Here is a 16,472-nt window from a genome sequence, read left to right on the forward strand (position 1 = left end):
ATGCATGTTCATGAATAGCATCTAAGACACTCGGGCTGACCTTATGCTTGCATTAACTCTCTCCATTCCATACACTTGCTCACTCAGCTCAGCATAACATGCATGTGTTTTCAGTGGAGAGTGGGGAATAAGCCTCTCCCAGGCTCCTCTGAAGGTGGAGTATTTAGAGAGCATTTTCTGTTGAGGAGCACCATACATGTAAGACAGCAAGCCAATCTCACCAACATTAAATAAATGTCCTCTGAACCCATTGATTATGATGGGACCAACTGGCCATACATGTTTGGGAGCCCCGCAAACTCACTCCTGACAGTAGATGTCAGGGAGATAAGGATCAGGCAGGTGAATTTTAACTGCTCAGTGCTTTAGTTCTTGAGGAGATCAGCCTTCATCAGAGGATTCTGGCAACGATTTTCTCCCCTCTACCAGTTCCAATCCAAGGGAGCATGTGCAATCACTATAAAGATGGTGTCACTACTACCACATAATGGTGTATCTGTTAGTATATATATATACACAGGTACACAGTTAAATCCTATCTAGCCTCAGGGACATTTCCCTAAAGCAACATAGGCTGTGCATAGTGCCAGGCTCGGACCGACACACCGGGGAGGCAGGGGATTCCTCGGTGTGCCCCCAGTCTCCTTCACACGGAGATAAGACTGAGGAGTAGTTATTTATCTTGTTACTCAGTAGAGATAATAATTGTAGCCACTAGGTAGCCGTATCGCACAGTGATGCAGCCTCCTACTGGTGTAAATTGTACAGGAGGCCCCACAGTATATTCTAAACCTCCCGGGCTGCTGGCTGTGAAGGAGGAGAGAACATGTCTGGGTAATCCTCCTGCCCTCCCTGCTGTCAGATGGTGTCACTACTACCACAGGTACACAATTAAATCCAATCTAGCCTCAGGGATATTTCCCTAAAGCAACATAGGCTATGCATACCACCATCCTTTAATATGGGTGCTCACAAGTACGGTACCTTTCTATCACATTATACACAGCACGTATCCGTGGTTATTACCATCATGTAATCCAGCAGTGGTGGCCGTGCTTGCACACTATAGGTAAAGGTGTTGGGCTATGTGCACTTCCAGCCTTTCCCTATAGTGTGTAAGCACGGCCACCACTGCTGGATTACACAGTTGTAATAACCACAGATACGTGCTGTGTATAATATGATGGAAAGGAGGCAATATACAATTATTATCTCTCCTGAGTAACAAGAGAAATACTTACTCCTCCATCTCCGGGCGCAGGGGACTGGGGGCCCATCAAGGAATCCCCCGCCTCCCCGGTGGGCCAGTCCGAGCTGGGTGCTTTGCACAGCCTATGTTGCTTTAGGGAAATGTCCCCGAGGCTAGATAGGATTTAACTGTGTACCTGTGTATATATATACAGTACAGACCAAAAGTTTGGACGCAACTTTTCATTCAAAGAGTTTTCTTTATTTTAATGACTATGAAAATTGTAGATTCACACTGAAGGCATCAAAACTATGAATTAACACATGTGGAATTATATACATAACAAAAAAGTGTGAAACAACTAAAAAAATATGTCATATTCTAGGTTCTTCAAAGTAGCCACCTTTTGCTTTGATTACTGCTTTGCACACTCTTGGCATTCTCTTGATGAGCTTCAAGAGGTAGTTACCTGAAATGGTCTTCCAACAGTCTTGAAGGAGTTCCCAGAGATGCTTAGCACTTGTTGGCCCTTTTGCCTTCACACCAAACCATCTCAATTGGGTTCAGGTCCGGTGACTGTGGAGGCCAGGTCATCTGGCGCAGCACCCCATCACTCTCCTTTATGGTCAAATAGCCCTTACACAGCCTGGAGGTGTGTTTGGGATCATTATCCTGTTGAAAAATAAATAATGGTCCAACTAAACGCAAAACAGATGGAATAGCATGCCACTGCAAGATGCTGTGGTAGCCATTCTGGTTCAGTATGCCTTCAATTTTGAATAAATCCCCAACAGTGTCACCAGCAAAGCACCCCCACACCATCACACCTCCTCCTCCATGCTTCACGGTGGGAACCAGGCATGTAGAGTCCATCCGTTCACCTTTTCTGTGTCGCACAAAGACACGGTGGTTGGAACCAAAGATCTCAAATTTGGACTCATCAGACCAAAGCACAGATTTCCACTGGTCTAATGTCCATTCCTTGTGTTATTTAGCCCAAACAAGTCTCTTCTGCTTGTTGCCTGTCCTTAGCAGTGGTTTCCTAGCAGATATTCTACCATGAAGGCCTGATTCACACAGTCTCCTCTTAACAGTTGTTCTAGAGATGTGTCTGCTGCTAGAACTCTGTGTGGCATTGACCTGGTCTCTAATCTGAGCTGCTGTTAACCTGCGATTTCTGAGGCTGGTGACTCAGATGAACTTATCCTCCGCAGCAGAGGTGACTCTTGGTCTTCCTTTCCTGGGGCGGTCCGCATGTGAGCCAGTTTCTTTGTAGCACTAGTGGTTTTTGTGACTGCACTTGGGGACACTTTCAAAGTTTTCCCAATTTTTCGGACTGACTGACCTTCATTTCTTAAAGTAATGATGGCCACTCGTTTTTCTTTACTTAGCTGCTTTTTTCTTGCCATAATACAAATTCTAACAGTCTATTCAGTAGGACTATCAGCTGTGTATCCACCTGACTTCTCCACAACGCAACTGATGGTCCCAACCACATTTATAAGGCAAGAAATCCCACTTATTAAACCTGACGCCCTGTCAAGTGAAAACCATTTCAGGTGACTACCTCTTGAACCTCATCAAGAGAATGCCAAGAATGTGCAAAGCAGTAATCAAAGCAAAAGGTGGCTACTTTGAAGAACCTAGAATATGACATATTTTTAGTTGTTTCACACTTTTTGGTTATGTATATAATTCCACATGTGTTAATTCATAGTTTTGATGCCTTCAGTGTGAATCTACAATTTTCATAGTCATGAAAATAAAGAAAACTCTTTGAATGAGAAGGTGTGTCCAAACTTTTGGTCTGTACTGTATATATATATATATACTAACAGATACACCATTATGTGGTAGTAGTGACACCATCTTTATAGTGATTGCACATAGTGTCACTGATCCTCTATAGGGTATTAACAGATGGAAGGTTCTTCTGTATGTGTGTCTCTAGCAATGAATAATTGAGAGACGCAAGGTGGGGACAGACATCTATATCGATCACCCCCCCCCCCCCCCCTCTATCCACAAAAGATTGGGTTTTTGAGCTCTGTGTTTTAGTAAGCAAATACAATAGAGATTTATTATTTTATTTTTAGTGTTCCGTTCAGGCTTTAGATTTAGTTCATTATTTTAGGGACCTATACCATAGGTAATTGATTAATTTGAGGTGCAGCGAATCAATTTTCCCTGAAATGGTGTAAAAAGCAAAAAATAAAATAAAAAAATTACATCATACTCACCTCATCCATTTGCTCGTACCGGCCCGGCCTTCACCATCTTGATTGAATATCTCACACGAAATCCCGTGTGCAGTGACGTAAGACGTCACCATGCCGGCCCATGATGACGACATTACGGTCCGCGCGAGATTTGGCATCAGATCTTCAATCAAAATGGCGCTGGCCAGCCCATCGTGAGCAAATGGATGAGGCAAGTATGATGTCATTTATTTATTTTACACTGTATGATTGCTATCAGATGCCGCGATCAGTTATAAACGTGACATCTGAGGGGTACAATGACGGGGAGCGGTGCAATCGCCGCTACCTGTCATTGCTCCCACTACTTACAAAGAAATGCAAAGTAATTTGTCACAAAGTGAATTTTTTTTTTTATTTAGCGAAGCAGCCGAATCAAATTTGCGAATATTTTGTTCAATACTAAAGTGAGATGTCTAAGTGATGCAAAAGGGTCAAGGTCCACTAAAGAGGCCTTGAATTATGGAATTAGCGTTAGTTGAAGACCACAGACGCCATCAAAGTGAACTTCATGTTCTCAGATATATCTACGACATACAAGATGCTTTGATCGGATCTCCCTTCTTGGTGGTCAGACCTCAACAAAACTCTCTACACTTACCTGTGAAAATTGAGCAAATATTCTATCCGCCAACATAGGAACATGTCCGAGCAGCTCATGGCAGCAGTCACTGAGGAGTAACACAAGACAAGAAATGGTCTTGGATATCATGTTGTGGTTATGCTTCTACAAATACATGGCCAAAAGGCTGAATCACCCTGTTTCCCACTGACTAACAGCCCATCTTAACTTAATTGCCATGGTCATTTATTAGATCTTCATTGATTGTACCACCATAAATATCATCATTATCATTTGCATGATCTGTAATGTAAAGTCCGACAATGATGCTCCATGCCCAGCAGCGGGGAACGTATGGATAGAAACGACCTTCAGATCATTGTTGAACAAGTTTTCCAATCACTGATAGTCATTTCTGTATCTTCTAATGACTATAATGGAGAATGACTCACACAGAGATGTAGCAAAGGTGAACTTGGCACTTAACATATTAGGTATAAAATTGTAGAAAATTGCCTTTTTTAACGACTTTTGTGTATTGTTGTTTGAAAGATTAAAGCCACTATGTATTTAAAAAGATTTTCAAGGTTTTTATACTGATGATCTATCGTCTATCCCAGTGTTTCCCAACCAGTGTGCCTCCAGCTGTTACAAAACTACAACTCCCAGCATGCCCGCACAGCCAAAGGCTGTCTGGGCATGCTGGGAGTTGTAGTTTTGCAACAGCTGGAGGCACGCTGGTTGGGAAACACTGCTCTATCCACTGGATAAGTCATCAGTATCTGATCGGTGGGTGTTTGACACCGAGGACCCCCACTGATCAGCTGTTTGAGAAGGCACCGTCCCTCCTGTGAGCACCGCTGCCTTCCGTACATAATTTACCGGCTGTCCTAGGTATCGCGCTCAGCCCCATTCACTTGAATGAGGCTGAGCTGCACCTAGGCCTATGTCGTCACTGGCCTAGGGAAAGCTGTGAGAAGGCCCAGATGCTGCTGCCTTCTCAAAAAGCTGATCAGCGGGGTCCCAGGTGTCAGACCCCCACTGATCAGATACTGATCACCTATTCTGAGGATAGGTCATCAGTATAAAACTCTTGGAAAACCCCTTTAGAGTTTAAAGCCACTCTGTATTTAAAGTGGGGGGCTGTCAGCAGTTTTCACTAAGCAGGGACTGCGCAAAGCAGTAGAAGCATAATGTGTGTTAGATCGCTGTCCTCCCCACAACCTTCTGTTTTTACCGCAAGTTTGTAGAAATAAAGATAAAGACGTTTTTAAGGCCAAATTGGTGAGTGCCGCCTATTTCTTCTATATTTTCACCGTTTTAAGGACTTTGTTGGGCTGAGCACAAACGAAAATTCGGACTGTTTGTCTGGGACGGAAGGTGTCTATATGAGACACATGTACAATAAGTAGGACAGAAGCAGTGCCACCCTGCTACTTACTCTCCCTTGTTTGAAGAATAATATTTTTTGCTGAGATTTCATTAGCAGGAGTAATGGGAATATGAACTTTTATTCTGCCAGGTTCTGCTCCTGCAAGTGTGCTGGAGGTGGTACTTCACCGTAAAATGTTCTCTGCATTGAGCATGCTTTACAGCCAATCCCCTCTGCTCTAAGTGTCAGCTTTACCTTCCAACCAGGAGACCACCACAGCTGTCACTCAGAGCGGAGGGAAGAGGCTGTGAAGCAGCTCAATGCAGAGAACATTTCACAGTGCAGCTCTACCTCCAGCGCACTTGCAGGAGCAGAACCAAGCAGAATAAAAGTTCATATTCACACTACTTTTGATTATAAGAGGACTGCAAAAGGTATGTTTGCACTACTCTCTCCAGTCCCTACTTAGTGCTGTCATCAGTTTTTCATGAGTGTTGTCAACTTAAAGGACATCTGTCAGCAGATTTGTAACTATGACACTGGCTGACCTTTTGCATGTGCGCTTGGCATCTGAAGGCATCTGTGTTGTGGGTCTCGTGTTTAGATGATGATGATGATGTTTTAATATATGGAAATAAGCCTCCTGGAAAAAAGGCGGGGCTGCCATTACACCTAGGGGCTCTGCTCTCTCCGCAACTGCCACGTCCTCTCCACTTTGATTGACAGGACCAGTCGTGATCACTTTTACACTGTCAGGCCCTGTCAATCAAAGTGCAGAGGCTGCAGCAGATGAAGAGAGAGCTGAGCCTCTAGGAGTAACGGCAACGCCCTAGAGGCTAATTTGCATATATGTCAGCCATGCGGGCACATATGAACATGGGACCAACACAGATGTCTTCAGCTGCCAAGCGCACATGTAACAGGTCAGCCAGTGTCATAGGGACAAATCTGCTGACAGATGCCTACATACATGGTGCAAACTAGGTTTTATTACGTACGGTTCTGGAGAGTGCATGGGTGATGATGCATGTCGAATATACTGGGTGCACTGGAAAACGCGAAAAGCCAAGCTAGAGAGGAAGTCACGAGCAGATAAAAGGCCGGCCACAGGGCGTAACTGGAACCCAGTCCTTTCTGTGATAGATAGACCAGCAGATTACTGATTAGGTCTGATACTAGTAGAACCAGATCATTTATAATGGTCTATGGAATGCAAAACACATTTGAAAAGACATCTGAGCATGGAATCAATTTAAACCTTCACTGCCAGCTCATTCCTCAATATTGTGTAAAATAATAATAGGAGAGGGCACGTTCAATAAAAGACATGCATAACAAACAGAGTAAACGCTACATCCTAAACTTGGGTACAATGCAAAAAAAAATAAAAATTAGACTAGCACCTCCGAACAATATGAAATAAAGGGCAGGCGCACACTACCATGGCTGAAATGCAAAAACAGTATACAATACGTAGCAGTTTAAAGTATAGCAATACGTGTTTGCATGGGTCTTTGCTGCTACATAGAGTATACTGGTTGTAAACTTATGCGGATACTGCTTATTATAATGCCACTGTGTGATGCGTGTATGTCAATATATAGAAAAAATGTCTACACATACCATATGTATGTCAACTACTTGTGCTTTATAATATTGGTTGCACTTAGGGATGAGCGAATCGACTTCGGATGAAACATCCGAAGTCGATTCGCATAAAACTTTGTTCCAATACTGTACGGAGCAGGAACAATGTATTAGCTCCGATGAGCCGAAGTTATTGCTTCGCGAAGTCACAAAGTCTTCATAAATTAATTTGTACTGTAAAAAAACATTTCCCAAACTCGGGTTTGGTTCCAAGTGGTACCAGGAGCTCTAGTTGCACTAACTGAGTAAAATTAGTCATAGAACTTAATAAGCCATCACAGTTTATATTTTGGCCAGCAGGTGGAGCCAGAGTCCAGTGCAAACTTGTTCACAACTAATTTTATTCATGTTATTTGCTTATATAGTGCTGCCGTATTCTGTGGCACTTTACAGACATTATCATCTCTTGCTGTACCCAGTGGAGATCACAGTCTGAATAATTCCTTATCAATATGTCTTGGGAGGAAACCCATGTAAAAAAGAAAATTGATAGATTATGGTGTTTACTATAGTCTGTAAATCTATCTATCTACAATATCTATTTATCTATCTACAATATCTATCTCACATCTATCTGCATCTATCTATCCTTCACGTCTGTGTGTGTGTATAATCTGTCTATGACCACATATCTATATGATCACAGATCTATAGGAATACCTACAGTACATACAGTGTTACCCAATAAAATAAGTTATATAATGTAACTGCTAGCATTGGCCAATTTCCACAACCCCTTCCCACATGACAGGTCTCCTGTCCATAAACTGCTCAACTTGCGGCCCTCCAGCTGTTGCAAAACTACAATTCCCAGCATGCCTGCACAGCCTACAGCTATTAGAGCATGCTGGGAGTGGTAGTTTTGCAACAGCTGGAGGGCCACAGGTTGAGCATGCCTGAAATAAAGCATTACAGAACACTCACTAAACCAGTTACCAGTTTACCTGGAGTCAGATCTGTAAGAGGGGGAGACACATTTTAAACCAGGAGGGTGCACTTATTTTGGCATAGACATAGAAACATAGAAACATAGAATGTGTCGGCAGATAAGAACCATTTGGCCCATCTAGTCTGCCCAATATACTGAATACTATGGATGGCCCCTGGCCCTATCTTATATGAAGGATGGCCTTATGCCTATCCCATGCCTGCCTAAACTCCTTCACTGTATTTGCAGCTACCACTTCTGCAGGAAGGCTATTCCATGCATCCACTACTCTCTCAGTAAAGTAATACTTCCTGATGTTACTTTTAAACCTTTGCCCCTCTAATTTAAAACTATGTCCTCTTGTAGCAGTTTTTCTTCTTTTAAATATTCTCTCCTCTATAGGGGTGGACATATATGTCGTGGCTGCTCACCCAGCCACGACACTATGGCTACACTTACAAGCACAGTCAGCCACTATCCTATAGCTAAAATGCAATCTGAACATAAACTTGAAGGACTGGCTCAAGTGACTGTAGTCTTAAAGGGGTTGTGGCAAGAAAAATATTTTTGTTTTCAAACCAGCACCTGAATCTGAATGCTTTTTGTAACTGCATGTAATTAAAAATGTTGTATAGCTACTGAGTTATTCAATAAAATGTATCTGTATAGCGCCACCTGCTGTTTGTTTTTCTTCTTATTTCTTTGCCCTGCTCACTGAGAAGGCCGCACATGCTCAGTTTCATCTTAAAAATGCCTCCTGAGCTGTGATAGGGAGAGAGCTGCAGCAGAATGGACACGCCCCCCTGAGCTGTGATAGGGAGAGCTGAGACACGCCTCCTGAGCTGTGATAGGGAGAGCCGAGACACGCCTCCTGAGCTGTGATAGGGAGAGCCGAGACACTCCTCCTGAGCTGCAGCAGAATGGACACGCCCCCTGAGCTGCCAACTTGATATAAATCTAGCAGAGCAATGAATGTGGAGATCTCTGGATCCATGGGAGGTACACGGCTGGTTCTAGCTTTGTTAGAATGAGCTTGTCATGGACTTTATGACGTAACCCCTTTAATAATTTATTTATTTATTATAAAATGGTCCTGTGTGTACTAAAATCATACAAATATACGGTAAATATATATTGTTACTATTTTTTATTATATATGTATGATGTTAGTACACACAGGACCCTTTTCTAATACATATTATTAAGACCACAATCACAGTCTTTTGAGTTAATGGTCAGATATCATATTTGCAACCTGTCCAGCAATTCTAGGGTCCTGTAGGCTGGGGGTGAGGGGGGTGGGGTGGTCTCCCACTTTAAAAGCAGCTTTCCATAGTCTGCTAGATTGAACATGCAGGCCTAAGCAAAATTAAAGGGGTTTTCCGAGGCTGGAAATGGGCCCCCATACGCCCGGGCCCCTCACACTGATTCTACCTACCTGGCTCCCCGCTCCCTGCATCACTCCTGGTCCCCGCACCGACTCTGCTGCGGATAAAAACGGGGGTGGGGGGAGCAGCCAATGGTAGGCGGTGTTGGGGATGAGCCTTCCTAGCATCGCAGGTGACGCTAGGGAGACCCTTCCCCGACACTGGATGTTTCATCCGCACATGAGGAGATGCAGCTGTGGTGGTGCAGGGAGCCAGGTAAGTAGAATAAGTGTGAGGGGCCTAGGCGTATGGGGGGCCTTTTCCAGCCTTGGATAACCCCTTTAATGACAATCGACTGATTTCAGCAGGACCATGTCTATTGGTATGTCCAGACTCTCCTCCAATGGCAGATGTAGGGGGCAAAGAAAGCTAATGAATTGCCTACAGGGCCTCTGGGCAGCTGCGTAGACTGCCCGCCCCTGCACATGAAATTCAGATGAGATTAAAGGGAACCTTTCATTAACTTTATGTTGACCTTACTGAGGGCAGAATTACAGTGCAACAGAAATGTTGATTTCACCGGTGTGTCATTCAGGAACTAAAAGTGGTTGTCAAAAACCAGCATCATAATTATTGGAGCCCAGGCCTGGAGAAGAGTCATGGCTGCCAGAGAAGAGTCATGGTTATTCATGTCCTCCTGTTCCCCCGCTCACCTGCTGATGACTGGCCGGAGGGTGCAGTGGTAGCGGTCGCTACCGGGCCCAGAAGCCTGAGGGGGCCCAAAGACCCTTGTGCCGCATAAGAAGACAAGTATTATAGAAAGTACATGCAGGTCAAGTTACATCTCTGGCTGGAGGGAAGGGGTTAGGTCAAAAATTTGGCATTAGAGGGGTGCCATTTCAGTTTTTGTCTTGGGTAGCACGAAGGCAGTGTGCTTCCCTGCCCCTGGCCACAAAGCACTGAGGGAAGGGGGGACAAAGCTGAATTCTTGCATCAGGGCCCAAGAGCCTTTAGCTACACCCGTGTGACTGGCAGTCCTCTCCCATAGTTCAAAATTTGCTGGGACAGTCCCTGATTTTCAGAGACCGCTCTGGCAAATTTGCACTGTCCTGGGCCAAAAATGGGTAAAGCTATCACAAACGGGTGTTTCTGGGAGGCATGGCTTATATGCCCAGATTTTTCCAATTGTAATATCAGTAAGTATGTTCTGCTAGGGAGAAGACTGTCAATCGTCAGCAGGTGGGTGGGAGAGCAGGAATTTATGAATAATCACAACTCTTCTAAGGAAGCCATGACTCTTTTCCAGTCCCGGGCTCCAATGATAAGAAATCTAGTTCTTAGCAACCACTTAGTTTTAGCTCGTGAACGACAAACCTCTGAAATCCGCTCCGCTGTCACTACTTAGTGAGTAGAGTTTCCCATCACCTTTTAGAAAACAGGAAACGTCCTGTAGCTGCGGGATGTTGTCCTCACTGTATCCACAATGGGTCTCCAGCAGATGAAAAGCTTCTAGGTACTCCTTACACGCATGACTTGGGTACAGACTCTTCAGGGTAGAGTAGACCTCCTTCCTGCAAATATCAGCAAAAATATAAACCCAATTAGTTAGTCCACGAGATTGGAAATATATCTCCCAAATTTATATAGAGATGTTTGAAGCTTACCAGGTTGCAATCTCCTCCGGCAGGTACGCCACCCGAGGTATTGGATCACCACTGTAAGGATGACATGATGCATAGATTAAATATCCCCACAAAGATGTAAATGCTGAGTTAAGCCTCATTCACACGTCAGTGATTCCCATCAGTGATTGGGAGCCAAAACTAGGATTGGAGCCTTCACAGACATAAGGGATAATGGAAAGATCTGCTCCTGTTCTGTGTTTAGAGCCAAAACACTGATGGAAATCACTGTCCAGAGGCGCAGGGGTGCACCACCAGGTGAGGCGATCGCCTCAGGCAGCACCAAGTAGGGGCAAGAGAGGGGCAGCTGAAGGACCATGGGCTGAAGGGAAGGTGTTAGGTTAAGAAATTGGCATTAGGGACGGAGGGGCACCATTTCATTTTTCACCTCAGGCTGCAGAAAGGCTAGGTGCACCCCTGATGAGGATATCAAGGGATTATTACCATGAAAATGAAGAATTGGGCATGCATGAATATTTGCACCATGTAGAGAATATACACTCACCTAAAGAATTATTAGGAACACCATACTAATACAGTGTTGGACCCCCTTTTGCCTTCAGAACTGCCTTAATTCTGCGTGGCATTGATTCAACAAGGTGCTGATAGCATTCTTTAGAAATGTTGGCCCATATTGATAGGATAGCATCTTGCAGTTAATGGAGATTTGAGGGATGCACATCCAGGGCACGAAGCTCCCGTTCCACCACATCCCAAAGATGCTCTATTGGGTTGAGATCTGGTGACTGTGGGGCCATTTTAGTACAGTGAACTCATTGTCATGTTCAAGAAACCAATTTGAAATGATTCGAGCTTTGTGACATGGTGCATTATCCTGCTGGAAGTAGCCATCAGAGGATGGGTACATGGTGGTCATGAAGGGATGGACATGGTCAGAAACAATGCTCAGGTAGCCCGTGGCATTTAAACGATGGCCAATTGGCACTAAGGGGCCTAAAGTGTGCCCAGAAAACATCCCCCACACCATTACACCACCACCACCAGCCTGCACAGTGGTAACAAGGCATGATGGATACATGTTCTCATTCTGTTTACGCCAAATTCGGACTCTACCATTTGAATGTCTCAACAGAAATCGAGACTCATCAGACCAGGCAACATTTTTCCAGTCTTCAACAGTCCAATTTTGGTGAGCTCGTGCAAATTGTAGCCTCTTTTTCCTATTTGTAGTGGAGATGAGTGGTACCCGGTGGGGTCTTCTGCTGTTATAGCCCACCTTTCTTTCCCATTCTGACATTCAGTTTGGAGTTCAGGAGATTGTCTTGACCAGGACCACAACCCTACATGCATTGAAGCAACTGCCATGTGATTGGTTGACTAGATAATCGCATTCATGAGAAATAGAACAGGTGTTCCTAATAATTCTTTAGGTGAGTGTATATTTTCTATATATATCTACATTTTTTATTTTTATATAGTGCACTGTGACTTTGATGTAATGCAATGGACTGACTGGCATACTTCGTGCAATAACATAAGTGAATTGTGCATTATCATTCATTTATTCATTTGTAAATTAGAGGATGGATTAACTGTATTATATTTTATTTTCCTATTTGTTGATGAAAATATTTATCTATAATAAATAGTTTACATATGCCCACGAAAAAGTAGCCCGCCTCCAGAGATAGTATAACAAGATGAACGAGCAAGTGGATTATTATATATATTTTTTTTACATAAAAAATGGTGAATGTGTTCCCCGCTCACATTTCTGCATCTTTGGGCATGTAGGATAATGTTGGCTGATCCTGCTTATGATGCTGCGGATGATGTTTATGATGTTCTCAAACATCTTTTGATTGTTAGCGGACACTTTCTATTTAAAATTTCACATGTGGAGAAGTCTGTGGACGCGGTGGCCATAACTACTCGCTCACTCGTGCCAGTCAGGTGCGGCATGTTGCCCCATCTTGTTGGAAAAAGCAGGGCATTTTTTCTTCTGTTATTAGGGTACTTTCACACCAGCGTTATTCTTTTCCGGTATTGAAATCCGGTAAAGGGTCTCAATACCGGAAAAAAAAACGCATCAGTTTTGTCCTGATGCATTCTGAATGGAAAGCAATCTATTCAGTATGCATCAGGATGTCTTCCACTCCGTCCCTTGTACGGTATTTGACCGGACAAAATCCCGGAACACTACTGCACTTTCCGGATCCAGCATTAATTTCCATAGAAATGTATTAATGCTGAATCCGGTACCAAGTGTTCCGGAAATTGCTGCGTTGCCGGATCCGGTTTTCCGGTCTGTGCATGCGCCTGGACGTAGGAGGACCTATTTTTGCTTTTGATCTTTAAAACATTTTTTATACCGGATCCTTTATTCCGGATGATACAGGAAGAGACGGATCTGGTATATGACCGGATCTGTCTAACGGATTTCCGCTTGCATAAGGTTTGCCCGGTCTGGCAGGCAATTACGTTGCCGGAACTGCCTGCCGGATCCGGACAACGCTAGTGTGAAAGAAGCAAAACTGTTCAAAGATGTCCAGGTAAATTGCAGTGTTCTCAGTTGATTTGAAGAAAATTGGGCCCACTATTCGTGCTCCTGACACTGCACACCAAGCAACGATTTTCTGGTCGTGAAATGGTGTTTTGTGAGTGAAATGGGGATTTTCAGCGAACCAGTTCCTCATATTCAGGGAATATATGTGACCCGATAAATTAAACCAAGCTTCGTCTGCCGTAAAGGTACAGCAATGGGTCCAAATGTCTGTCAGCAATCATCGTCTGCCACCAAGTCCAGTAATTTACGAGTTAAGCCTTGTAGGACTCTTTCCAATTCCGGCACACATGTTATTCGGTACGGTTTCAGGTTCAAAGATTTCCGCACTCGCTGACACGTCCTTCGTGATACACCAACTTGCTGAGACAGTCTTCGACAGTCTTGCAATTTCTGGCACAACTTTAGTCGTCCGTCGATGGAGGCCTCGGTTTCTTCATGTTTGCAACAGAGTCAGTTTGATGCCGACTCTGAAGACGTTTCTCTGGTGGTTGTGTTCCTGGGCACTTGTCGGAAAATGTCTCTTGTGTTTCCTTTATCAATCTGATTCGCACATGGCCTTCCACAATCACTATTCACTGTTCCACCATCTTTCTGACACAACAGGCCACTTTTATCAAATTGAATAATAAATCAGTCTTAGTTGCCCATAGCAACCAATCAGAGCTCAGCTTTTAGATCCTACAGGGCTCTGAAGAAATAAAAGCTGACCTCTGATTGGTTGCTATGGACAACTACGACAGATTTACCATTAGGCAGTTTGATTTGGAGATATTGGAGGTGGGCTACTATGCTCTGGATAGGTCATCAGTATCTGATCGGTGGAGGTTGGACACCCGGGACCTCTGCTGATTAGACTTCTTGCAGCTTTTGCTAGGCCAGTGACTTCACATTCATCGGCCTAGGAGCAGCACAGCCCCATGGAGGTGAATGGGGCTAAGCTGTAATACTAAGCAGTGCCACTATACAATGTACGGCGCTGTGCTTGGTGAGCAGAGAGAAAAGGCCGCTGCGCTACTGCAAGTGCTGGCGCCTTGTCTGATCGGGGGGCGGTGGGGTTGAGGTTCGAGGACGTTCCGGGACCCCCATCGATTAGACAATGATAACCTATCTGGAGGACAGGTCAGCAGTTCAAAATCCTAGCTAAATTATTATCAGAGTTTGGCCATAATGAATGTTCATGTTGGATTCGGAGTGAAGCAGAGAGCCTGCCAATCTGCAAATACACCGAAATTGATAGCTAAAGAGGAAAAACTATTGAAAAAAAATTTAATAAAAAAATGATTTTTAGCCCAAAATGAGAAATAAATAAAATGCAATAAAATGCAGTAATGCAATAGTAATACAAAAAATATTGCCCTCAAATATGCATATATGTTCTGTATACAATTCTCAGTTCAGTGTAACCATCTTACTGTCTGTATGAGAAGGCTATGTCAGCAATTATTTTCCGCCTTTTGCGATACTCCTGGTCAGAGAATCCCTGAAAAAACAGGAGACGACGACTTGATAAACAGCATCAGTACTAAAGAAAAAAATGATGAGGAAGCAGAATATGTAGAGTCTGCTAATGAAGAGGAGCCAGCAGCTCTACTGAAATTCTCAGAACACTGTGTTGTAATGTTCCTCTGTTATTGTTCCTGGAAATTTAGGAATAAATGGACACCTGGCTGTTAACTTGCCCTTGCAAACTAGGCACGTCCTTACTCACTTTGACACTATCAGATCAATGCTGACAGTATCAGATTGTGAATGGTAATGCCCAGGTCCCAAGTCAAGCTTACACTTCCAGGAGGAATAACAGTGGATTGGCAGAACGAAAAGAAAGGATGCTCCAATATTAACATTGTATGAGGAATACAAGTATTTATTAAGCTGTGTCTGGGGATCTGAACATTCCTCTTTAAAGTTGTTATCTCATGATTAATGTAAAAAATAAAACCAGACATCATTCAGAACATGACAATCTCTTTCTAACAAAGCTAGAACCAGCCCTGTACCTCACATGGATCCAGAGATCTCCCCATTCATTGCTCCAATTGGTCTCCTAGATTTATTTCAAGCTGGCAGCTCAGTGATGAATCTTTTCTAAGGGTGTGTGTCTTTTCTTGATGCTGTTCTTTCCCTATTACAGCTCAATGGGTATCCTTGCACAGATGGCGTCACCTTTCTCAGGGGGGCATGTCCTTTCTGTTGCAGCTCCTTCCCTATCACAGCTCAGGGGGCATGTCCTTTCTGTTGCAGCTTCTTCCCTATCACAGCTCAGGGGGCATGTCCTTTCTGTTGCAGCTCCTTCCCTATCACAGCTCAGGGGGCATGTCCTTTCTGTTGCAGCTCCTTCCCTATCACAGCTCTGGGGGCATGTCCTTTCTGTTGCAGCTCCTTCCCTATCACAGCTCAGTATTTATGTATTTTTTATATACACATATACATTTTATTTTGTTTTATACGTATATATTTTTTTATTAATGTCCTGTTTTTACAAGTCATACCTAGCTCTCAACCTCTATTTACCAACTCCTTACAGCATTAACTGCCCTGCATTTACGTATTCATGTATTCTTTTATCCAGTCACGTCCTCATGAATCATGTGATCACTTCAATGTGTGTAACTTTGTGTATATGTGTTTTTTTAGACTTGAAAAAGGGGTCCGCAGAACCCCGAAACGCGTTGTCACTATAACAATAATAAAAAAACCATTGGTTTCTAAAAATACTCTGGTTGCGTTTTTGCGCCTACGGTCCACCCCTCCACTCGACCCCCGGTCCAGTGGAAATATATCCTATTAATCGACCCAGACGACGGCTTGGCCCCCGCCAAAGGGGAACGCGGACGGAATCGGCAGCATCAACCAGTGAGACAATCAGTAATCAGTCCTATCCACCTCCAGTCCAGTTGCACCAAACAATAGGTGCATCAACAACAGGTGAGCAATACCACT

The 16,472-nt window shown here is 43.8% G+C and overlaps 1 protein-coding gene across 1 annotated transcript in view; it reads right to left on the minus strand.

The window, feature by feature from the left end:
- Window positions 1-16,472, minus strand: part of TH (tyrosine hydroxylase) — a 74,096-nt gene that overhangs the window by 18,820 nt on the left and 38,804 nt on the right. Inside the window, exons 5-9 of the mRNA XM_044270359.1 lie at window positions 14,945-15,012; window positions 10,988-11,038; window positions 10,749-10,894; window positions 6,380-6,515; window positions 4,049-4,118 (exon numbers count right to left, since the gene is read on the minus strand). Of these exons, the coding sequence (XP_044126294.1) occupies window positions 4,049-4,118; window positions 6,380-6,515; window positions 10,749-10,894; window positions 10,988-11,038; window positions 14,945-15,012 (471 nt within the window). The remainder of the gene's footprint in view (window positions 1-4,048; window positions 4,119-6,379; window positions 6,516-10,748; window positions 10,895-10,987; window positions 11,039-14,944; window positions 15,013-16,472) is intronic.

The sequence above is a fragment of the Bufo gargarizans genome, chromosome 10 (genome assembly GCF_014858855.1).
Source record: "Bufo gargarizans isolate SCDJY-AF-19 chromosome 10, ASM1485885v1, whole genome shotgun sequence".
In the NCBI taxonomy this organism is placed as follows: domain Eukaryota; kingdom Metazoa; phylum Chordata; class Amphibia; order Anura; family Bufonidae; genus Bufo; species Bufo gargarizans.